Below are 25,070 nucleotides of genomic sequence, written 5' to 3' on the forward strand. Positions count from 1 at the left end.
TAGTAAGCACTTGACGTTGTTAAATGGAGTGGAATAACCAGTCGCGTACAGCGTTCGGGATGCATAAAACTGTAGTTTGATGACTCATGAACTTCTCGTAGAAGTGCGACAAGGAATAAAAGACACAATAGTGTGCCGCCCATACGGACGTGTCTGACCGCCATGATGAACCTTGAAACTGATTCCACTTCATGTGGAACTTACGATCAAGAAAGTACTTCTTAAATTTTAATTGAGCACGTTCAGCACCTCTTTATTTAAGGTGACTAAAAGTGTCAACAACCTGTACTTTTCATCTTCCGCACTGAATTTATAATCAATTGACTCGTGTGAATAACACTTAGTTTTTCTGGGGGCGGAACTCGTGTACACCCCTTCTTCCTCAAATCCTCTGTTTGTTCTGCTGTTATGTAACAAACTTCAAGCGCTGACTTCGTTTTAGATATATTTTTAAGTGCAATTCATTAGAATTTCAATGGTTTCTACGCAACGGTTTCTTTATCATTTTTCTATTGCCAATCTTGTTCTTGTTTTACCAGAACTAAACTGGAAATGTAAGAAATTTAAGGTAGAAAATTATTTTGTAACTACGTAAACAACTCGAAGGTACATACTTACTATGCAGGAACTGCTTTACGTAACTTAACGTGATTCGCTAGCTAAGATAGAAACGATGACGGTGCAAGATGATTGACAGCTTGGTAAGTGTCACCTTTATAAGCTGGTGAACAACATTTTCACTCAGAAATGAGCTAGTACCGATAGCTGTACATTGTATGAAGAGATCAAAGTAAGCCATAAAGAAGTATCGACTGTACAAGAGTACTATACTATTGTGAAACAAAGCCGCAGTACTATCACAAACTATTGTTTATGCCACTGATTTCTTTGTCTAAGAACTGTGAGAAGTATGTGTTCTGTAGATATCTTACCAAAACATATTGCGAGCGTTGTTAAAAGCAATTAATTTAGTATTTTAATTTCTGAGAAGACAAAAGAATACAGCTAAAGGAAAACGAACAAGTTTTTGTCTCAAGAATAAATAAACTTTATTTACATTAACATGTGGATAAAAGATAGCGAAAAGAAATATATTGTCTAAGACATAAACCATTTTTAATGATCTTAACTGTTAATATAATACCTTATTGCTCGTGATTGGGAGGTCCTTCAAGAGTTTACCGTTTAGATGTTAGAAGCAGCTTTTAGACACCCTTCAACACACAATATGCCTAATTTAAAATTGTGAGGTAACTGTACGCTATACACTGCCGCTAAATTTGTTTATATAACATTCTACCGGTGCGAAAACGTGATTGTTCCTTCTCCAAAGACTATTCAATATTTGCTGTGCTTACAACTCACACACAAGAACAAGACAAAAAAACGGAAATTAATTTTTTAACATTAAAGGTAGTCAGCAGTCTGCTAAAGGATGTTCTGTAATTAATCGTTACCACAGTTACAGCATTAGTACCGACGGTATTGTTATAATTTCCAGTCTTAAAAAACCTTTGTCCTTGTAGGAATATGACTTAAGGCGCAGGCCCATTCTTATCAGCGCTTGACAAATCATTGATATCCTAACTATGCCAATCAATTGTTCCTCAACTCCAGTTTGCAGTGCGCCTTGATGTTACCTGGATTATAGACAGGAAAATGTAGGGTTCAAGCATTCGCTGGTCACCACAAGGTACATTTGTTCTGCGGGTTCATGGCGGATCCTGGCTTGCAGTTAAAAACCTCTGCGAACTTGTCGTAATTATGGAGTGTCCCGATAATTCTATGATAAGAGAGATGAATAATACAGACCTCAATATGGGTACGATATCTCGCCGGCACTCGGCGGAATTGCAGCGAAATGCCAGTTGGTTATCAGGCGCTATTACAGGTGTTTCTCTTGGGATAACAGGCACCATTCTGAAGGGGATTCCAGGTACGGTCCTTGGCTGGTTGCCAGCGCAATCCTGGACGGGACTTAAGGCTGAATTTCCAGCGCAATCCCAGACATTAACACAGGAACGATCGCAAGCGGGATTCCCAGCGTGACCCGATCACAAGCGAGAAGCCAAGCGCGATCGCATACTCGATCCTGAACGGATCTCAGAAACGACTCCAAACGGGATTCCCAGCGTGACACATGGGGGTAAAAGTTGGACACTATTCCGGGTGTGATCCGAGGCGGGATTCCCAACACGACCTCAGGCGGGATTCCCAACGAAATTCCCGGCGCAAAGCTGGCCGGGATACCAGTCTGGTCCCGGCGGGATTCCCCTCGTTCTTACATTCTGACAAAATTAAATTACCTGTACTTAGGAAACGTATGTTCATCAGTTTCAACTTGAAGATGCGCTACTTTCTTCCTATAGATACTACACCACGGCTGAAAATGAATAAATGTAAAGCTCAATAATTATAAAGAACTTTCGTTTATGGAAGGCATGCATTCCTGTTTGATAAAAAAAAAAAACCGAATTTCACTGACAGGCAATTGAAATTTCGAGTTTGGTTCGAGTAGAGGGAGGAAAACCGTAGAAACTGAATAAGACATCTAGAATAAGAGAAAGGACCACTTATAAACTCACTCCATATGTGATGTCAGGTTCCGGATTAGAACCGAGCCCTTAGTGGACAAAGGCGTGTGATCTCGCCTCCGCGCCATCCTCCTCTTAAGTCAATTGTGGCCAACTTAATTTAAGGAAAATTTGGTCTTGTGGTTAAAAAATAGTAACAATATTCAATTTCTCAGCTATCTTCGTAGTAATAGTGCGTAAAGTGTTAAACTGTGGTATACAAACCCGCGCAAAACCCACAAAAAACAATTGTTTTTCTGTCAGTCCCAGTCCTGGCAGAGCCCCCTCGGTCCCTTCTTTTTGGACAAGTGTTTCGTACGCCTGAGAGGAGACAAATTCAAAATGAGACATATTTATTTCAAGAGTAGCCGAGATATTTTCAATTTACTTTGAATTCAAAATTATATAATAATCATACTTTGTATGCCAGTTTGATTCCTCCGTTGTCGGCGATGTTCTCGTTCTTTGTTTGATTCCCATTTATCTGCAAATAAACATACAAAAGTATTTGAAAAAAGTTCGTCTTACTCTATTGCTCTTTTCAAAATATCGCCCTCATTTCTGTCCTCAGACTCCCCACCTATTGGCTGGGGGAAGGAGGATTAGGGAATGGGTAGGTGTGGGAGAGATCGGTTCTGGGCCAAGAGTCCAAAACCATTTGTGGGCTTCCAGAAGTGTCCACTCTTTCACTGTTATGAGAACCAGAAATCATGTGTAGAACGATATGAAAAACTTCAGACACTAAGCCCGCAATATCAGCATGGATGCGTACAAGTCTCGACGCTTTTTCTTTAAAGTAATTTTTCTAATGTGTGCCTACTGTAGCTCTGGTAAGTTACACGCGTTAAGGTGGCTGAACACAGTTTTTGATACCTGTGTTTCTTTCACCATTTTCTCTAAAACCCTTGATCTCTCGGTCACCAAAACTGGCAGCAAGCAAGTTAACAACACAAACTTTCTGTTTTTGATAGCTAAGCTGACGTATGTGCCGTTACCATGGCGACATGAATGAATATAAACAGGCCTTTAAAATCGGGCTTGTTTATTTGTATAAAATCTAGTAATTAGATTTTCTTTAAAATTTGCATGCAACGAGCTTGTAACGATACTCACAAGTTAATACCATTTTCAGTTGCTAACAATTTAACAGAGAAATCTTTAATTATCCCTTGTTGAAGGTTCACTCGATTATCTAGAACTTCCTTTGTTAAAGATCAATTTTTTTTATTACTCCACTTACTTATTTCCTAGAGTATTTTCGTGCCAAATTTCGTGAAATTCTAATAAAAGGTTCTCAAGAAATAGCCATATTTCCGAGAGAGCAATTTTCCATTCAATCGCAGTTTTTTACTTACTACGCATGCGCTGCATTTAACTGGGCTCTTTTGGTAACGACGAAAAAGCTGACAATTGCTGGGTTCTTTGCATCGTTAACTTTTCTAACATATCTTTGTAATAAAAGATTAAAGCCCTCCATACACTGCGCCAACTATGGAGAAAATAGTACAGATAGTGCGGGTACGAGTTGGGAAAATAAAATGACCGCTCTATCGAAGCCATGTTTGTTTTTCGCAATCCTTGTGCGCGCGCTGAATTGCATCAGCAAAAGCGCGCGCGAAAACTGTGTTCGGCCACCTTAAAAGAGCCTATGTGAGCGTGGAATCTTGCTCGCGCTTGCCAGGGTAGATGACTCTCGCTGAATCTAGCACTCGTCGCGCGTTGTTCAAAGAAGAGAAAATCAGTTTACCTTTTTACCATAGACCTCGTATTGAGAATACTGTTTAGCAAGGCATTCCGTCCTCTTTTTGAAACCAAACTGAGAAACGATGGACCACCAGTTGTTTATGTTACCATCCTTGTCGAAAAATCTCCCTGAAAAATATGACAAATATTTTGTTCAGAGGTTTAAGTCAATCTGAATATCAGGCAGATGCAGATAGGCGTTATCGACCAGGCACTTCTTGCGTTGCTACAAACCGAGGCAAACTGGAGTTCCAACCACTAACGAGTAATAATAGTTTCCCTAGAAGTTCCGGGCTAAAACGGAGACAAGCCTTTTTGTGTTTTTTTGTCTTTTTTTCACTTTGATGAAAGCGTGCAATTCCCGGCGGGCAAAACGAACTCTTTATTTTTTATCAAAATATAGGAGTCCCTTCGTGTTTCCCGCTTGTGTAGCAAGCTTTCTGATCAGCATTTTACAAATAGCTTTTTGGATTAAATTTCCCTAACTTATGCTTACCGCTGTTGTCAAACCCATGTATTATTTCATGTCCGATCACCATACCGATCCCACCATAATTAAAGTACCTGAAGAAAAAATGAAGGATCATTCACGTGCTCGGTAAACAAAAACGCATTGTCTTAGGGAAGTCTAAAGCACGTGACCACTACCTTTGCTGGAGTAGAGCGCACTTCGATTGATTGTCGCAAAACCAAAATCAAAGTTATTACATCAGCCAATCAGAAGAGGGACAAGTAACAAAGGGAGCCAATGAAAAGGTATGGTAAAAACGAGTAAACTGCGTAAAGCGCGGGAAAACACGAGTGACAAAGAGGCCGGCGATTGGTTTCGGCTTTGCGTTTGATTGGTTGAGGAGTGGCACGAGTTTTCTGGACCAATCACAGAGCGAAGTAAAGCAAAAGCAAAGCAATCTCCGAATTACTTTCGATACCCAATCGAAAATTGCTCCAAGATAAAAACGAATTAGAAATGACTTGCAACCTCCACCTCAATAACTTTCCACCTTTTCTTTCGCCTTTGCCTCCGTCGTGTCAAAATGATTTACTGCTTGTAAAACTTTAGTTAAGACTTCACTAAAGACTTCGGTGAAGACTTAATTTAATTTAATTTAAGAACTTCTAGAGCGCTATTTTCATTCAATGATCAACAGCGCTTAACAACTTAGAATACTACAGTAAATTCAAATTAAAGACCAGCTGTATTTGGTCAAATTCGATTGGTTAGGAAGATTAAGCGGCTATTTTCGATTTGTTTGTTGTTGTTGTAGTACTTACTTAGGGTAGTCTGGATTGTAAAATGGTGGCTGCAAAATGGCCGCCAAGAACACTGAAACATATAACCAAAGAATCAAATAACCACGTTGTATTTTAAAAGCTTACAAATACCTTCATGATGCTTTGTTAGGACCGATGTTGTCTTTAAAGGGTTTATTCTAATTCCACAACCATTTCATCTGCAAAAGCTTACACACTAAACCTTACAAACAAAAACAAACCTTGTGCCCGAACATCCGGGTAACTAAAATGAAAGAGTTTCGGTGTTTTGTTCATGTCACAAACTTTAGGTGTTCATTCAGTGTGTAATAATATTTTAAATTTTTTGCAGCGGTGACAACCGAAGTTCGTCCAATCGGGTCGAGAAGGACCTTAATATGTAACTTCCTCTTTTTTTGTTTTGTTTATTTGTTAATTATGCTTTTTTCCGTGAGGCTTACCAATGCGGTTTTGTCTTGGCGAGTAGTAACCATTCACTTGCGAGGGGCCTAGGAACCACCTTTCGGGAATCAAAGAGAGACAAACCGTTTAAGATCCAAATACTTATAGGGAATTTATCTTTTGGGTCAATTCCACGCAAGGAATACAAACTTTGGGCCATTTGAAGAAATGTTTGTACAACGTTTGCATCTATTACCTTCATTGAAGGATCACTTTTTCCAGACTCAGTGGTGTACCTTAGGTGGAGGTTCCACTTAAGAGGCTGTCCACGAGAAAACCATGCAAACCATGCAGAAGGTGCTACAGGCTAGATCACAGAATTGGATTATATTCTGTGTGTAAGTATACTTGGGTGCACTATTTTCAAATATGTAATGATTGGGGTCCAAGCTCCTTTTCTTTGCGTATACCAGGGGGGGTCCCCTCGGGAGATCATTTTTACTGTTATAGAAGGCCGAAATTTCCTGAAGTTTAGATGTCTCGGTCATCAATAATTTACGACATGAGTGATAAATGAGTAGCCGGCGGTCTAACTGAATGATTTAACTTCGAATACACGCATAAACCAGAAAGATTGAGGCGTCTTACTTCTCGTGATCGTGTATTAACCGAAGGACAGTTCAACGTTTTTCTGGAAGCTAGAAAAATATTGCATTTTTAAAATTATTTCTAAAATTTCTCGCAAACCTTACAAAAAATCCAATATAGGTTCTGTTAAGAGAATAACCTAGAGTTTTGTTGTACGCTTTCAAAAGTCTGGGTATTGTGAAATTATGGACACGTCAGCCTCGGAACTATGACAAAATATGAGCCCATACAATCGTTTTATTAAAAATTGCCAAAAATTATACGGAACAGGATACTTAATTGATCGCTCAAAAACACAACAGAACACTTGAAAAACATACCTCTGTGGCCGAGAAAGGCTAAAGGAAATAATTTTCCCGCTGTGATCCCAGTGAAAAATCTTCTCTCTTCGACGAAATGACGTTACTTCGTCGTGTAGCTCGATAAGTCATAACCTGTCTCGTTAATATTTTACCGCTATTAGAACGATCAAAAGTAACTTTCATTTCCAAAAATGCTATTTCTTTTGTTTGAAGGACGGAAAAGATCTTTTTCGAGTGTCTTCAGGCGTCTTATAATGCGATAGAAACTAGGACTTACAAACATGTATTGATAGTATTCTACTTACCACCATCTTTGCTTCGAGCCCGCGAACCAAAAGGTCTGCGATTTTTCCCTATATAGATTGCTTTGGCGGGAAAGCGCGAAAGTTCAGTACAGCTGTAAAAACATTTGAATTCATCCACGAAGTTGCTAATCTATAATGTAGGAGATAGGGTCATATGCTGGCTTAATATTTTCTTCTATGGCTGCAAGTCTAACTTGCTCGTTTTCGAAACACTCGTCGATATCATGTGGCAATTCGAAGTACAATTGTAACATCAAAGAGTACTTGCCACACCGTAGTTGCAGGATAGATATAACCAGTCAACTTCAACGGTTGAAAACATCTCAAGCAAACATCAAAGGTGAATGGCAGCCGATACTTTTGAGAGCTGGGTTATTTGATGAAGATTGTGAAACGCTCACAATCCGTCCCCTGCACAGAGATATTTTTGACACTATCTGGAATTCGAGTAGACCAGTTACAAACTGCTATCATCCACTTCATGCCCGAAAAGGGCTAAGCCTGAAAGAGGCATTTCTTTGGACATTTCCAAAGAGATTCAAGTTTACTGGGAAGTTCTTGTTTTTTAAATTCTAGGTATATACATTAGGTGCAGAAATTACATTTAGAATAAAGAGGGAAAAGAGAAACACAAATACTTCAGGTGAGTATATATTAATCTCAAAAGTGGTTGAGCTGGTCACACGAATTCAATAATTCAGCAAAGTCTGAAATATTGAATGACGGAGTTTATCCGCTCAGCTCCTTGTCCTTAAGGTAGGGTAGATCCAGTGGTTCGTCAGTTGAATATACCTTGGAAGAAAGCTGCACCAAGCACACAGCCGGATACTACAGACAGAAGGAAAAGAGATCGTTGAAGTGGCTTTGCATTGCCTTACTCTGGGGCAAGCCATAGAATTACTTTCAGAGTTGATGAATTAGACGGAGAAAAGAGAGAGGCAAAAGAGTGCAGATACTAGTGTTGGCGAAATATCGCGCCTGATTAAATTGTACGAAGAGGCCAACAGTTGGTTTACTAAAAGGCAAATCCTGTCAGTATTTGTAAACGATTACACTGAAGCACAACTTCAGCTGCTTATTCCTGGATTAAGCATTTAGGCTGTAGATGAGGCAAGAAGGAATGCCGCTAAGGTGGGGGTTGGTAAGCCAGTGACACGGATGGAGACCACTTCACACGCAAGACTGGATTCAAGCAAAGTAGACCATTTTCTGTAATAATAATAATAATGATAAAGAGTATTTCTAAAGCGCACATGGCGCTTGAAAACAAATGAAAATATATTATAAACAAACTACATTTACTAACGTTCGCTAACAAACATTTCAAAAAGATAAGTTTTCAAAACGCTTTTAAAAATGTCAACAGAAGAACTCCGTACGTGTTGAAAGAGGCAGAGAGTTCCACAATCCAGGAGCACATACTGCAAACGATCGATCTCCATAAGTTCGCATTTTTGAAGATGGCTCTACAAGGTCGCCATTACTAACAGATCGCAAAGAATAAGAGCTCCTACGATAAGTTAAAAGATCAGACAAATACGACGGGGCCTTACCATTAAGAGATTTATAAACTAAAAGAAGAATCTTAAAAACAATACGATGCCTAATGGGAAGCCAATGCTGATCAATTAAAGTCGGAGTAATATGATCGAACTTCCTAGTCTTACAAACTAGACGCGCAGCAGAGTTCTGAACAGATTGTAGTTTAGCAATGAGGAACTTAGGAAGTCCATAACGTAGAGAGTTACAATAGTCAAGTTTAGAGGTGACAAAAGCATGAACAACCATTTCAGTGGTTTCGCGGGTCAGATACTTTCTAATTCTTGAAATATTCCTGAGAGTAAAAAGAGGACTTGCAAAAATCAGAAATATGTGATTTAAAAGACATGGTATCATCGAAGACAACGCCAAGATTGGGAAGCGCCTTTCACAGTGGAGCAACATCAACATCCCCAACATGGAGACAGGACAGCGATGGACAGGGACGATAACTGGAATGAATAACCAATAATTCAGTCTTGTCTTGATTAAGGTTCAATTCATTGAAAACCATCCACCGGCAAACGTCATTAATACAAGCCTCGAGCTGCAGCTGCAGCCCTACATTTTATCAGCAGACCAAATTTCGTACGGAACAAAAACGCTAAAATTGTCGAATGGGGAGAAGATAGAGATTCCAAACGTGGTTAGGACAGTTATTGCTTCAAGGATTGTGGACTTATACCAAAAGTACTGTCAAACCGGTTTCTTTTCCCTTGGGAGGTCAACCTTATTTAGTATTTTACAGGTACGTATGAAAACATAATCATGATTCAAAATCAAAAGAAGAGCGAAAGAAGAAAGAAAACTTTTAGGGTTTTTATATTTTTTTAACTCGCGTAAATGATATCACGAAGAAATCAATATATGCATTGTGTCATGTTTCTTAGTTTAAACTACTTCTTCGGCTTGAAAATTACTTAAGGCCGATTAAGGTGGGGATTTCAAAGAGCAAAAGCTCTGGATGAGAAACGCAGAGAAATATGAACATGAAGAGAAAAATATAACAAAATGTCATTATTGTATAAATCTGTGCAACATCACAAAAGCAGTCTTTGGCAGGACTTGACAACATCGCTACAGAGAGATCGCAAGCCTTCGATACACTCGAAGACGTAGTAAACAGGCCAGGAAAGTTAGGCAAGCTCTGATTAATTTTAAGTTTTGTCCCCGAGAGGCCTGTATCTTCCCATTTTGTTTCTATATAATGCTATTTTTCAGTGTACCTTTAACACTCAAACTGCCCAACCTCCTTGGCCGATTTAATTTTTCGAATTTTTATTTCTTCTTTAAGGTTTGTCGAGACCATTTTTTTAAAGGATATATCTGTGCAATTTTAACAAACGCCTGGCCTCTTAAAGCAATTGAGCATGTATGAGAGGCTTTATCTTAAATATTTGTAAATAAAAGAAAATGAGTGGTAACATTAGTATGTCTTTTTAAAGATAAATGATCAGCCTGGGTTCAGGATGTTAAAGATCGCTTGAAAGCTGGCAAAGCTGGTAAAAACTACCTTAAAACAAACTTCCAGATCCACGTTACTGAAGAAAGCCAGCGTGCTGATCATTGCCGGATATTTGCGTTCACGTCTGACCCTGAAGATCATCACTGCGAGCATGAGCACACGAAATCATGTCAAAGCTGCGACAATATCCAGAATGTTCTTGATGAATTAGAACTGGTATTTTCATCAAGAGACCTTCACTTTAGGTGAACGATTACTGATACCATGTTCCTATAGTCTTCCTCTTTCAAAACCACTGAGAAAACGTCGATTATGTAAACTTACTTCCTAAGAAGTCGTTTTCGTCGACTTGGAAAGATTAGTAAGGTATTTAAATTGTAGTCAAAACCAAAGAAAGAAGAACTGGCTTGCTGTTGCATCCATTTATGAGAACACGCTTACGGAAATAAAGAGGAAGTCACCTAAGATTTTCGAGGCGTTTGCACGTCATGTAGTGATAACGCTGGATGTTATCACTGTGCTCTTTTTTTTGCTAAGTATTCATTAGTATCGGTCAACGTACAGGTGTAACTACAAGCCGATACGACCTCACTGAATCAAATAGTGGCAAAGATATATGCGATCACCATATTTCTCCTTTGAAAAGTCATATACGCCAGTGCATCAATGCAGGAAATGATGTTGAGAAGGCAGAAGATATGAAGAAAGCAATAGATTCTTACTCCGGAGTTAGAATTTGCCGTGCAGCAGTTGTAAAGGTGGACACAAGCGCACAGGATCTGCATAATTCAATGGTGGAGAAGGAAAGTTCGTTCGTTACGATAAGCTGATGAAGAGGGGGACCAGCCAGGGAAGTATCCGATTGGAGGTCATTGAGCCGTTCACATCTTCGCATGTGTCAACTGGCTTCTTGTACAAAAATAGCAAATCCAAGGAAAACAAAAGTGAACATTACGAATTCAGTTGCTCTCAACCAGGTTGCATCAAGTTATTTACGACCGTAGCTTTGCAAAACCACCAGGACTTTGGCAAGCACATTTTTCAAACTCGAAAGGATTCCATGCATGACAGTATTAAGCGTAAATGGGCTAAAGCATGCACCAACATACGGCTTTCGTATATTCCATGTAAAAAAGAACCTTGAAGGATTGAGCCAAGCAGAGTGCAGGGAGTACCCCACCGCTGAGCGTGGTTGGGCCTTGAAGAAAAATAAGAAGACCGGGCGATTTTCAGAATATGTCAAAGAGTACCCCCTTAAACTGTTCTCGGTGGATAAGAGAGAGGAAATAAGAGCGGCCCTGCCGTTGTTGCCTCAAACTTGAAGTCACTTCGTGGACCAGATGGCGTATAATTGTTTTCTTTTAAAGACTGGCTCAGCGTGCAACAAGTTACATCATACTTTTCACGTCTCGCATCGGTCGCTTAGAGTGGGAAGCTTTCTTTAAAAAAGAAGACTGTGTTAGAGGAAGAATATATATTCGATGCCCTTGTTGAGAGAGGAGAACGAGAGTCCACGCGAGAGAAAACTTTTCAGGTTGTGGACTTATAGAAGGAACTTTCAGACCGTTGAGAAAAAGATGGAGCGGAGCTAATAAGCAGCTAAAGCGGAGATACCTGTTACCAATGCTCGTTATCACGCGTGCTCTCCAAGGGCACTTCATAAGAATAACTACATTTTTCAGAAAAATGTTTGTTAAAGACTTAAATTTCGTTCCATCTCCACACACGGGGCTCTGCAACCAATTTTCTGATCTATTTCTTTCTTCGTTTTGTGATATTGGAAGATGTCTTGGCTCTTAATCATTGTATACAACGAAGAGCTCTTTGTATCACCTTATGATGCTATAAAATAAATTTAAGAAAAGCTTACCCATTGCCAGACAAAGCAAAAATACGAAATTTGTAAATGACAGCAAAGCAAACCATCTTTGAAAGCCTCAAGCAAACGAACACTTTCCGTTGATTACACAAACCACTTTTTTACCGCAGGTCAGTTTCTCATTGCAGGCGCATAAAGCAATATGGCGGATGAAAAGTAAAAGAGTCGTGGTTGAGTTATGGCCGTTCTGTCGTAATCTTTATGTTGTCAATTTCAATATCAAAATGGGCATTAGAGTACTGGCCTTCTCAACAACACCAAATCTGAGAAATAAGTCGCAGCTTGTGTTTTATCGCAGCACTCAGTCTTTCCGAACGGCAATGGAATGTGCACTTTTGGACGGTTTTATGGCAGATATAATCCCGTGGAAACATAACAATTTACAGAGGAAGTTAGAATCTCCTATTGAGAAGTTTTTCTTGCAATTTATTTCAAAAGTACCCGGGAAATATAACTAATCGTCATGAATTGTAATATTATCTTAAGTCAGTAGTACGATCGGTGAGCAACTGGTGACCAGTAAAACCTCCGTATTTCTCTCAAACTATTGCGATACCCAGAAGTTTTTTATAGCAGAGGAAAAGACAATACCTCTGCGTAAAGTATCAAGTATTTCATTTTACTTGAAGCTCTGCGAGAACTTTTTAACTTTTTTTTTTGAAAACTCAAGAAATTTGCATAATTTTTAACATTAGCATATGTCATGTTAAATAATGCTATGGAAAATGTAATAAAGAAGAGTCACACTAATTATGTTGTTATTTTTTTAAGAGTGTATACATGGTAGTTCGTGAGAATTTTGTTTCACCTGGATTGCTGTACAATTTTCCAGAAATGTTGTCATTGAAAAAAACACAAAATTTGAACATATTTTAGTGTAGATTTGGCTGTTCAAGGGTACCCCCCTGAAAAAAAAGAAAGAAAGAGGCTTGAACAAAACTAATACCATATCTACCAATACTTCACCAAGTTATGCCTATGTGGAAAGTTTGAGCTAATTCTGTGATGTGCACTGTAGCACCTTTTGCATGGTTTTCTCATGGACAGCCTCTTAAGGGACCCTAGTAACTGTTACCTTCATTGATGGGTCACTTTTTCCAGACTCAGTGGTGTCCCTTAGGTGGAGGCTTCATTTAAGGGACCCTAGTAACTGTTACCTTCATTGATGGGTCACTTTTTCCAGACCCAGTGGTGTCCCTTAGGTGGAGGTTCCACTTAAGGGACCCTAGTAACTGTTACCTTCATTGATGGGACCACTCTGCTTAGGAGACCTTTTTCCTAGTTCCGAGAATGTCCATTGAATAGAGGTTCCAATGTATAACCTTCGTACCTGTCACCTTCAATGAGGGGACAGCTCTATTCCTGTGACACTTTTTCTAGTCACGAGAGTGTCCCCCTAGATGAACGTTCGTACTACTTTCTTTGCAGTCTTTAAAACTAAAATACAGGATGTTACCTTCATGTAGATTTTTTTTTTTGCTTGACATACTTACGCTTGAGATTAAGAATTGGAAATATCTTCTTTTCTTTACTTTTGTGTGTTTATTATTATTATTATTATTATTATTATTATCATTATCATAATTATTTCTATATTACTTTTTTATGCAGTCTCAGCTCGAAGATATTAGCTTGTTAGCTACTCTAAAACTCGCGTATAAATAAAGTTTATGTATGTATGTATGTTCTGTTGTAATTCCACTTACAACCATTAACTAGTTTAATATGTGTATTGCTGGTCGATGGTCTTAGTTATTCTAGCAACCTTTTTGTTTGTCTATGTAGCGATGACTGCACAAGTAATAACATTTTATGATTTAACGAATTCTCACTCGTCTCTGTCCACAGGTTTGTCCAATGAGCTGTATGATTGGTCAGCAGCAAACGCCATAGCACTGACAGTGTTCTCAAATAGGTTATCGCTAACGTTCAGCTATGAAAAAAAAAAAAGGGAAAGCGGTCAGCGTCAACAAGAGGGTCTCGCTAATTGACATTGTATCTAACAGGAAGATTTTTTGTCATATGAGCAGAAACTGCTTTTTCCCAATTACACCTTTGTTAAATTATATAGAATATTATAACTATGTAAAAAAGTCTGTCGCGGCTTTTTCTGTGACATAATATCAGATACATCCAGGACATAACTTGGACTCTAATTCGACCAAGAACAACTTACTCCTTTCAGCGTAGCAGCAAGCTTTGACGGGTCTTTGATGTAGCTTGGGTAACCTATGTCTTCGGCAATAGCATTGGCCTGCAAAGGATAAAGACTGTTACTTTGAAAATAGGAGCTTTAGCGTCAGAACGAGCTTTAAAAGGCACAATATGGCGCATCTCATCTGAGGCCTTTTTCACCTGGTGGTACGTGCTAGTATCTTCAGCAAATTACTTTATATTTTTAAGAGAACGCTGCGGTCCCAGATATTGTTTTCTTTACCCCACTTAAAAACACTGACTGCCAGACACTGGGAAATTTGTTAAGTTGAGTCATTCCTTACATCATGCTTCCGAACCTTACAAAAATATCTTCATCTTGTGGGAGCCTTGGGAATATGACTTAAGAAAGTTAGAAAGGCGATAAAATTAATAGATAAAAAACCAAGAAGCAACAAGGATGGCTGAAGATGGATAGACCGCTTTTCGATGGACTGTACTAAAACCAAAACCAAACTTAACACAACAGCCGATCAGGATGAACCACTTAGAACTCAAAGTAAAAACAACCAAACTGCCTAAAGCGCGCGAAAACAACCAAACTGCCTGAAGCGCGGAAAACAACCAAACTGCCTAAAGCGCGAAAACAACCAAACTGCCTAAAGCGCGCGAAAACGCGAGCGACCAAGTCGTGATTGGTTTTAGTTTTGCATCTGATTGGTTGAGAAAGAAGTGCGAGTTTTCTGGACCAATAAGAGCGAAGAAAAGCAAAACCAAGGCGAACCTTGATCACTTACGACACTCAATTGAATAAAACGAATAAAACAAATTGGAAATGACCAACTTGACCATTTAAAACTAATTCGTAACCCAGATCCTACAACTTCAATAACTTTCCACCTTCTCTTTCGCCTTTGCCTTCGTTGCGTCTGACATCCAAGGAAGAGCATTAACACTCTTTATAAACTCATCTTTCATCAGTCGGGTCATTTGCGTTATCTAGAAGAAGTGACAATCAAGTTTACAAGTTTATTATTATTATTATTATTATTATTTTTATTATTATCCGACAGTTGTAAAAACTTATGTTTGCCATAAGATCATACACAGACTGGGGACTGGGGCGATAAACGTGGCCCAGGCTGCGCGTAGGTATAGAATCTTCCTAAACTTTGAAAACGTAAATAAATAAATAAATAAATAAAAATCGAATAATAATAATTGTTATTAAATATTAATTAAATTGTTATTATTATTTAATTGTTATTAAATATTTAATTGATATTAATTTTTTTGGAATGTTGAGCATGGCTCGTTCGATCACGCCGCTTGTATTTACAACTACGGGAGGGATGGGGAGGGAATGCATAAGATACCACAGCCTATTGGCCGAGCTGATAGACGCCAAGAAAGGGAACGATACTCCCAAACAATTTCCTGGATCCGAGCAAAGACATCCTTTGCCCTCCTTCGGTCGGCCTTAGTTTGCCTTCGAGGATCGCGGGTGAAGCGCCGCGCTGCGTATGACTATAATAATTGTGACGTTGAAATCGCAGCTGCCGAGGGAGCCATTGACATTGTTTAATGATTTTTAGCAGCCTTGTATATAGGGTTCTAGATTTGCCATTCACCTTTCTCTTTTCTGTATAGTTTTAGACATGCTTTTACTTATCAGATCATTAGACTTTGAATCTGTTCAGATTTGACTCCGTTATTTATAGTTTTCCAGACACTTTGACATTAAAAAAAGGAGTAGATGTGAGCCGAAAGTGAGTTATTTTGGATCGTTTTTTACGCTGTTAATATTTTGTATTGTAGAGGATTTTATAGATATTATTATTATTATCATTATTATTATTATTTATTCTTATTATTATTACAATATTTCAAAAAATATGTACTGCCCGCAGTTAGCAAAGGCTACTCGAGGCGGGCGGTGTTTAATACGTATATTATAAAATAATAAAAGATTTACAGAGCAAGAGATTCAAAATTCTAGACAAAGTACACCTACATTAATACATTTAAGATATGGCAAGAGAACAGAACAAGCTGGGGTCTTATGGTTTTGCCAATCATATCATCGTATCCATATGACAGAAAAATAGAATAATCAAATATCAAAAAAATACAAAAGAGGGCAACTAATTCGGTGGAACATTCTCGGGAAATGTTTTTCTTCTAGTCAACGGTTCTCTAGACGAATTTTAAATTCCTTGTTGATATCATGCTAATACAAAGTTGTCGCATTTCTTTCGTCATTACTGAGCAGACAATCAACTATTCTTATTTGTAAAAGGTGTGGTAAAACTGTAATACTGGGATGAGCTTTCTGAGATTTTTTACCGTTTCCTTGCTTTTTTCGTCGAATGCTACGTCCACGAACAGCAGGCCCAGCGGCATTCCAAATATTGACTGCATTCCGTTAATGCAATCTTTCCAGCGGTATCTGGTTTTCTTTCCTGACATGGCGGTCACATACTCATCCCGTGCCTCCCTGTATTTTTGCGGCATCACTCTGATAAAGTTATTGATAACAGTCCAGGTGATGTAATTGACAACAATCAAGGGGTCCCTGCATGCAAATTAAAATGATGAAGGAAATCAGTTTAAGCAAATGTGTTTTTCCCGTAAAGAGTCACGAAAAGAATCTCATAAAATCTCTCAAGTCACTTTCAGTTCGAATTAATTTAACTTTGCCAAGAAAAACTATTCTCCCTATGTTCGACGAAATCAAGAACGCTGACAAACGATCTCTTATTTGAATTAAATAATATAGACTCCTATAATGTTATTTTAAATATTATCAACAAAACAAACTTTTTGGTTTGGGCGGGTCTTCGACGTGCTATACCGTCCCACTTAAAAACAAACACTAACCCCATGTTGGAAATCTCTCACTCTTTGATGATCAACAACAAGGTCTTTGATGTTTTGGAAAAGACATCAAAACATTATTACACTCTACTCCTAAGCGCAAAAGCAAAATCTCCAAACAATGCACAAGTTTTAAAACGTGATTTCAACTTAAACGAAGAACAATTTAAAAAAAGTGTTTATCTTGCCTCACACAGTGAGCTTTGAACCTTAAGTGAGAGCCTTCCAGTACAAGGTCCTAAATTCCATATTATTCACTAACACCAAGCTATTTTAGATAGGATTCATCACAAAAGATAAATACTCCTTTTGCAAGTCTGAATCAGGAACCTTGAGCCATCTTCTTTTTGATTGCATAAAAACAAAAAGATTTTGGAGAGATTTTGAATCTTCTTTTTACAGTCTTTCAAAAGAATTTGTTCACCTTACCTTGAAAGATGTTATTGTAGGTATTATAATCCCGAAATGCCCTTTACTTAATTACTTATTACTGATAGCTAAGATATATTTATGGGATTGCAGAAGAACTCAAATATTACCCAATAAAACTGGCTTCAAATTAAAGGTTAAAAATGAGTTTGAAACAGAAAAATATGTGTGTATGAAGAATAATACTTTAGATAAATTTAATAAAAAGTGGCTAATAAATAAGTAACTGGTTAAGCTAATTGCAATACTAGAAGTAGTAATATCTGTGTTACTATTTTATAGTATAGTGTATTATAATACTGTAAAACTAGTAACACTGGCACTTAGTAGTGATAGTAGTAATAGTAGAATGTAATTATAGTGGTGTAAGCTTTGAACTGTTTTGTAAGTAGTGTAAACCGTTGTTATCCTGTAAATAATACGAGTAGTCGTATTGTACTGTAAATTACGTAAGTGACTGTATTTGTAATTTGTAAGTTTGTGAATAAAATAAAATAAAAATAAAAAAAAAGAACGCTGACATTTCGACGTCTATACCAGCTGTGAACGAGTTCCATCCTTATACGCCGACGTCTTAGTGGGAGTGCAAATAGCGATAGCTCGCCGGTCTGCCATGGTTTAATATTCCAAAACCAGGCTTAATATTTTACTAGTACAACATTGAGTGCTCATCCATCACGTTATAAGTTATCACACATCAAACCGCTGGAAAAGTTCGGCCGCAAAGTTAGCCGCGTGAACTTGACTGCCCTTTTGATATACCGTGATGCAATTCAGTTAACCTTTTCAATCTACAACTTAACACAGCTTTTAATAATACGTAGTTCAATTTGGCTGAAATGTAAGTCATTAAGATGATTGATTCGTATTTGATGGACGGCTATTGAAAAAGCTTCGTTGGTGGTTAACATTAAAGTTACCACATCCGACCACGTAACCTGAAACTTAGCTTCTGAGGAAGCTCGTGTTTTTTTCTTCGTCCTTCGCGCGTGACAACTCAACCACATTTCTCTTCATATTACGTCTGCGCTCAAAGTGGACTACCTTTCTTATTTCGTCCCAAAAAAGTTTGTTATCCTTGAGTAAGCCACCCGCAAGCCATCCCACGGGTCTTCTTATCGCAATTTTCGGCTACCCAGTTGACAGAAAAGTTAATTACATGAAGTAAAATGACCATCACATGTAAAAAAAGATACTTTAATTAATCCAACATGGACATAATTTCCGTTTCGCGGTTTTCTAAATGATATAACAAATGCTAAACAAAATAAAATCACAAACACTTACGTTCTTGTCCTATTCTCGTAAAACTTGAAAAGATTGGCGTATATATCTCTGGGATAAGCGAGAATTTTCTCGTCTTTCTTGAATTTCCGACCCTGTTTTTTAAAAACTGCATTTACCAAGTCCACAAGGTTTTCGAGCTGAATAACAAGTGAAAGAAACAGAAAGAAATTCAAACGAGGAACTGAAAAAAATCTTCATTCAACAGAAAGTCGGACATGGGCTCTGGCGCTATGTATGCTCTGGCGCTACTTCACGCCTCCGTCCTCACGCGCAACGGCTCGCGCGTAGCGGGCAACGCGCGCGAGTGATTTGAATCTCTTTCCAGGCTTTCGAGCAGATGCTATTTTTCGACAAGGAAGGCTGGAAAACGACAAGGAAGGCTGGAAAACGTTTTAAGAAATAACAAAAAATATACATTTAACAAAAAAAAGTAACAACAGAAAACAAGGAAAGTGATAAAGGCTGAGCTAGTTAAAGAACGGAAAATGTCAATCGTCTTTCAAACAGGGAAATTGTTATAGCTATAACCACCCCTGGGCAAGCGTGCGACAATCACTTAGGGATCTAAACATGACAAATGTAGCTGCATCATGAAAACATGGGACACGGCACATGCTTGCGAAATATTAGTGTTTTGGCTGAGAGTATAGCCACAAAATAACAGGCAGAAAGTCTTAACACGATCTCAGTTATGAAAGCCGAGTGGCATGTGCACAGGTAAAAATAAATGGTGTTCAGGCACACTTCCCGATGTAATTGTGTCGATCCCGAGAAGAGCGTGATTTTTTATCGTCAACTTACTTTTAATCTAGATGCGGAGCTGAATCGCTGCAAAGTTGTCCTCAGCTCAAAGGTGGCCATTCCAGCTGGTAATTTTTTCTGCAGAGTTTCTATAATGGAGCTTTCATCTGGCGTTCTATACAACTATGTTTTAAGGAAAAAAAATAGCTGAATTAATCAACCCTTTCACTCCCTACAGTTTCTGCTATGATCTAATTTCTCCTTACCGTACGAACCTTGAATGAAACATTAAGGTAATGAGAATAAAAGAATGATCGCAAACTAAAGAATCTGTTGAGTGTGTAACAAATTCATCTTATCAATACCACAGGAGACAGTGTAGTGCGATCGTCCAGGTACCCCCCCCCGGGTTCAAACCATTTACTGTAATGCCACAGGAAATGGGTAGGGTTAACAAATGGTAAACACTACAGCGTACACTATTGAGTTAAGGATGCACGCGGGAGATTGTTAAGCACGAAAGAAGCGTAAGAGTCGCACGAGGCGATAGCCGAGAGCGATTCTTGCTTCTTGAGTGCTAAGCAATCCTCCCATGTGCATCCATAAGTCAATAGTGTACACTGTGGCGTTTACCATTTGTTTTATAACATAACATTGATACATTGTAGCAAAAGAGTTTTCTTTTATTTGACAAATCTTTCATGACTAGGAAAAACAAGCGCGCGCGGAAAACTAGTCTTTGCATTTGCTCACGTCAGCAGCGTACACCCATGGGCATATGGTCGACGCTGAATTGCCCAATCAGAGCGCGCGCTTTACTTTGGTTATGCTATAACTGATGTTGGGGTATATCGGAGTTTATGGGTTCTTACTAAATCATGGAATCCAACAGGAGGAGGGCTATGAGTATGGAAATATCTCAGACATAATGGGAATCAACAAAGAAGGACAAGATACCATTAACCAATTCAAATACATTCTCTTCTCCTAACCTTTGCCAATTCAGTTTCCAGGTCAAACACTTTCATCATTTGTTCGTCTGAGTCGGGGCCTCCGCCGAGAAACTTGGCTATTTTTTTCATATACTTTTTATAAGCTTCCCGAACCTGAGACAGAAAGAATTCTACGATACTGATCGGATAAAGAGAATCTTTACTTCTCAAAGCCAGAAAGAAACTTTAATAGCCATGCTTTTCATCTTTAATTTATTGCAAGTTGTCTATCGCATACCAACTAGTCACTGTAAAAAAAAAAGTCGCAACCTTGTCCATTCATAGGTGCTAACGTATGATGCTCCAACTCGTAAGACTTGTTTTAAAAGGAATGAAAGACTCGGTCGCTCTTTGATTGAATCTATGGCCCTGGCCAGTTTGAAATAACACACGGAAGACCAAAAATTATTTTTCAAGAAGTATTTAGACAGGGCGAAAATTGATTAAAATAATCACCGCATTTTAAGGGTGCAATGTAGCAGCGGCATAAAAGGCAACTCGAAGTCTTCTTTGTAACAGCTACAACGATGGAGAAGACAGTGACCATCATTTGACTCCTTCCAACGCATGCACAACGTTCGACGAGTGAGCTAACAGTAACTTTTTACTAGCCTCAAAAGGTTTGTTTGAATACGCGTGCGTGTACTTACAGTTTGATGTTCGGTTGTATTCTTTGTGTAATAGGATATAAGCATACCAAGTTGTCCCCTATTGAACTAAATGGGATAAAATCAGGTTATTTAGACATGTGCAGTGCTCTATTCCGGGACAGTCGCTGAACCTCCAAACATATCTCACTCAATTAAATGGTTTTTAGCTAAAATTTGTTCATATTTTCAAAATGCACAAGTCCGCACAAGTTGGTTTTCACTTGAAATTGTTCGAAAAGTATTTCGTTCTTGGTTCGACCGACGATTTTACCTTTGTCCTTTTTTTGTCATAATCTAAGCAGCAGCCGTTTGCAAACGGCGCGGCCAGGTGACTGAGTTATTTTTCAAAATGGCGGCCTCCATAGTCAGACATATAGCACACTAAAAGACGACTCTCAACCGGTTAGGTCACTCTTCGGAATCTCAAAGTGATTAGTACTGACTTTTTAATTATTCCTTTGAGTAGAACATACTTTTCCTTCAATTTGAAAGACCGCGATAGATGGATCACAACCGACCTGTAGAATGTGTTTGTTGGAGTTATGAGGATCGACAGACACTCCGATGTCAACAAAAGGTTTGATAAACAATTCCCTCGACACTTTGCCAATCCTCTGTGCGATACTCATCAATGACAAGGGCGTCATGTTACCAGTCACGTTCCATCCCCCCATTTTGTCAATCAACTTCTTGAGCGGATCGTCTCCGAGAGCCTCAACAGCCGCTGTGTTATTGCAAGTGTTGAAAAAATCCACGGTCTTCATAACAGCCTCATTCTGGAAATGAAGGCATATACATACACCTGACGTTGTCAGCAGAAATGACCACAAGGGAAAAGAAAAACAACAATTTCACTTACCTGTGAGTAGTTTCTGTTGGCATTTTCCAAAGCTTTCTTCAGTATATTGAAGCTTTTCTCTCTGGCCAATGTAAGGCCACTAACAAATGTCTCGCCATCACCTAAGGGATTCTCGTTTTCCCATCCGCCACATACATACTCGTAAAAATCCTCACATGGATCGACACTCTGATTCAGCTGCTTAAAGGCATCTTAACAAGAAGAAAAGAAAATTCCGGTTGGTAAACTGGGGGATTAGACCTTAATCCTCTTACCTAGTAACCGTGCTCGACTTATAAATATCCTGATGTCAACAGTTCAGTTGACCTCAGGCCTTGCTCTTGTAAGCTCCTCTTTCCACCAAATGTATAGCTTTAAATATATACTTGGCCTCCACTCTTCCCTTCGCCTCCGATAATCGCACAAAACCATGAAGGACAGGCTTTTGTTTTGAAAGGCGAGTAAGGCGCTTTTCCCGAGGGTTCGCGCCAGTCCCTCGCTCGTCTCGCGCTCACCTCGCGCTCGCCTCGCACTCGCCCCATGCCTGCCTCAGATTGCACTGATACTCAGAAAAGAAATAAAGTAAGTGAAGTAAGTGAGATGAGAATAAATATCGATATAAATGGCAACATATGCGTCTTGTATCCAAGATTCCGTTCCACTGTACGCCCAATTGAAAAGTTCAATAATCAGGCAAAAAGTCATCGTTTCTTGTCTTAGAAAAGCCGTGGTTATTTTATTAAAGCAATAGAACGCACCCTCGATGAGTTTACCGATAGTTGTTCCAACGATTCGGAAATTACTCTCCTTTGATTCGTGTTTCACAAGTTTCGCTCGTCTTCTGGCAAAATTCCGCGTGACAAACCGACAGAAAGTGTGACGGCTATATTGCCTTAACATAGATGAGAAACTATATGTACTCTGATTCGTCAAAAATCTGTCATTTTTTTTCTAACAATAGACTAATTCCTATTTTATTAGAAGCAAAACACCGCAGCAGGATAGTAAGTCACTTGGAATGTTAACTCACAACATTTGTTAGTCACTTGCTTTTCAAATCTTTATTTACAAGCTTTTCTCGTGTTTTCCAAATCTCTGCGTGAGTCATTACGCTGGTAAACCGATGGAAAGTGCGGTTTATTGCTTCATTATGCGAGAATAAAATATTTGGTTCTCGCCGCTGAGCGCAAGAATAAGTCGAAAAGAGCAGAAGTTGCTGTTCTATTTACTGTGTGTATTGCCGGTTGCATGCACATTTCAGTTCAAAATTACATTAAGCACCAGCAGGTAAACAGCAAGGGGGTTCAGAGCTCAATTGGTTTCCGCAAGGGATTACCGAAGGGGACTCTGTTAAAAAAAATACATAACCTCAAAACATGTTTAATTTAACTTTGAAACAAGATAAACATTGAATTGACAAAGTTCAAGGCCAAGATTCCTCGATAGATAAGTAGTCGATAAATCATGGTTGTTTTCAGCTTGTCAAATGATAATTTCACTAATTTGGTTAAAAGTTAACAACATCAATTATTAATCACTCAATTTTCCGCACGAAAATTGTCTCGAAAGTTTACCTTATTTAGCAACCCTGGGGAGTAATTAATGTAAAAAGTAACAAGCAATTCTGCGTTGTCGAAGGCGCCACTGTTCATGTCCCGAAGTACAATAAATCTTACCTTGAGCAGTGAGAAGGCACGATTGTGATCCACAGTATTTCTGTGAAGTTGAGCTGCACTGCGGATCAGCCCGCGAAGTGTCGGATCTTGCCGTCAGGTATAGCGTAATAAAAACGATTGAAATCAAAAGGAAAATGAATGACATAAGAGATAAAATGATCAAGCATCTCATAGTCGCTGTTCTCCTAACACTCGGTCGAGGTGCAGCATCTTTCTCGTGTTCAAACGGCTCCATATTCTAAACTCACCCGCGTAAAGCTATAAATAAACTTCTTCAGTCTGTAATCCGAGCGAAGTGAACTCACTTGGGTTGGCGGTTTGCGCGCGTGTGTTATTTATTACCAGACGAATGTTTTGTCACGCTGTAGACCTAAAGGAATGTCATAAAAAGTGCATGAGTTAAGCAGGAAGTTTTAAGAATAAGTGTAGCGGAAGTCTTCCTGAAATACTTTGAGCAATGTTTATAGAAAGACACTGGCTTTGATAAGGCAACTTGGATCTACCATCGATGTATTGTGGTATAACTCTCCATAGTGTGGCTATTTTTTCAGGTTATCGCTGACCTTTTTTCGTAAGTGGATTAAATTAAAAGCAGGTATTTAAAAGGAATTTCTAAAGTCTATATTTAAAATTACGTTTACTGCACATAAAAGAAAAGATATGAAAATTAAAATGATTTAGTAATTCACTGACCCAAAGATATTTTGCATTTTTTAAAAAGATTATAGGAAAAGTGAGTAAATCAGAGCTTTTCTGTTTATGTGCCGTTTTTTTTTGTTTTTGTTTTTTTTTTTTTGTTGGAATGCTATGCAATTCCGAGTACAGCGCGCAGCGGATTCTTGCCATTTACCGTTCGCTTGAGACATATCTCTCAAACACTACTCTCGGATAAAATTGCTTGGTAATTAGATGGATAAAAATAACACCGAATTAGATGGAAATTGATTTCGCGCACCAGGACTCAAAAACATAATTGGCTTAGATTAAAGATACTTGGGTAAAACAGCCGCCTGAAAGAATGCCGGGGATGTTTATAGTACTGAACCTTTAAATATAAACATTCCTTGATTGAGTTTCACCCGCATTGTAATACTTAAGCTGCCAAGGACTCCATTTGAATGAAATGAAATAACTAAAGTACACGCGATTTTATTTTGTTTGCTAAGTCAGGAGCCACTAAGATGCTAATTTGGGTAGGATATCTGGCTTTTGGGAATCTCAAAGCACTATAGGTCTTGAAATGTCTGAAATGTACTTGAAGCAAAACTGAGACATGTTATTTACTTGGGCAATTTCCGAGAATCTACCTAACCTGGCTC

The 25,070-nt window shown here is 38.6% G+C and overlaps 1 protein-coding gene across 1 annotated transcript; it reads right to left on the reverse strand.

Annotated features, from left to right (window-relative positions):
- Positions 1–1,006: 1,006 nt before the first annotated feature.
- LOC111327388 (endothelin-converting enzyme 1) lies at positions 1,007–24,154 on the reverse strand. The gene is made up of 19 exons (XM_088740401.1): positions 23,752–24,154; positions 22,097–22,287; positions 21,756–22,013; positions 21,238–21,303; positions 20,588–20,701; positions 19,656–19,778; positions 18,855–18,991; positions 16,608–16,836; positions 15,162–15,260; positions 14,284–14,361; positions 13,940–14,040; positions 6,029–6,087; positions 5,589–5,640; positions 4,813–4,880; positions 4,321–4,445; positions 2,992–3,057; positions 2,799–2,894; positions 2,307–2,383; positions 1,007–1,783 (listed from the first exon to the last, which is right to left on the reverse strand). The coding sequence occupies exons 1-19, from the start codon at positions 23,984–23,986 to the stop codon at positions 1,684–1,686; spliced, it is 2,274 nt and encodes a 757-aa protein (XP_088596527.1). The 5' UTR covers positions 23,987–24,154; the 3' UTR covers positions 1,007–1,683.
- Between the last annotated feature and the right edge of the window lie 916 nt (positions 24,155–25,070).

Source organism: Stylophora pistillata, chromosome 12 (assembly GCF_964205215.1).
Source record: "Stylophora pistillata chromosome 12, jaStyPist1.2, whole genome shotgun sequence".
NCBI classification, from domain to species: domain Eukaryota; kingdom Metazoa; phylum Cnidaria; class Anthozoa; order Scleractinia; family Pocilloporidae; genus Stylophora; species Stylophora pistillata.

Coding starts and splice junctions, on each gene's coding strand:
- LOC111327388 (XM_088740401.1), bottom strand. CDS start 23,986: ATGGAGCCGTTTGAACACGAGAAAGATGCTGCACCTCGACCGAGTGTT. Junction 16,837..18,854: donor TACGAGAATAGGACAAGAAC/GTAAGTGTTTGT, acceptor ATTTGCATGCAG/GGACCCCTTGATTGTTGTCA. Junction 5,641..6,028: donor GCCAAGACAAAACCGCATTG/GTAAGCCTCACG, acceptor TATATGTTTCAG/TGTTCTTGGCGGCCATTTTG.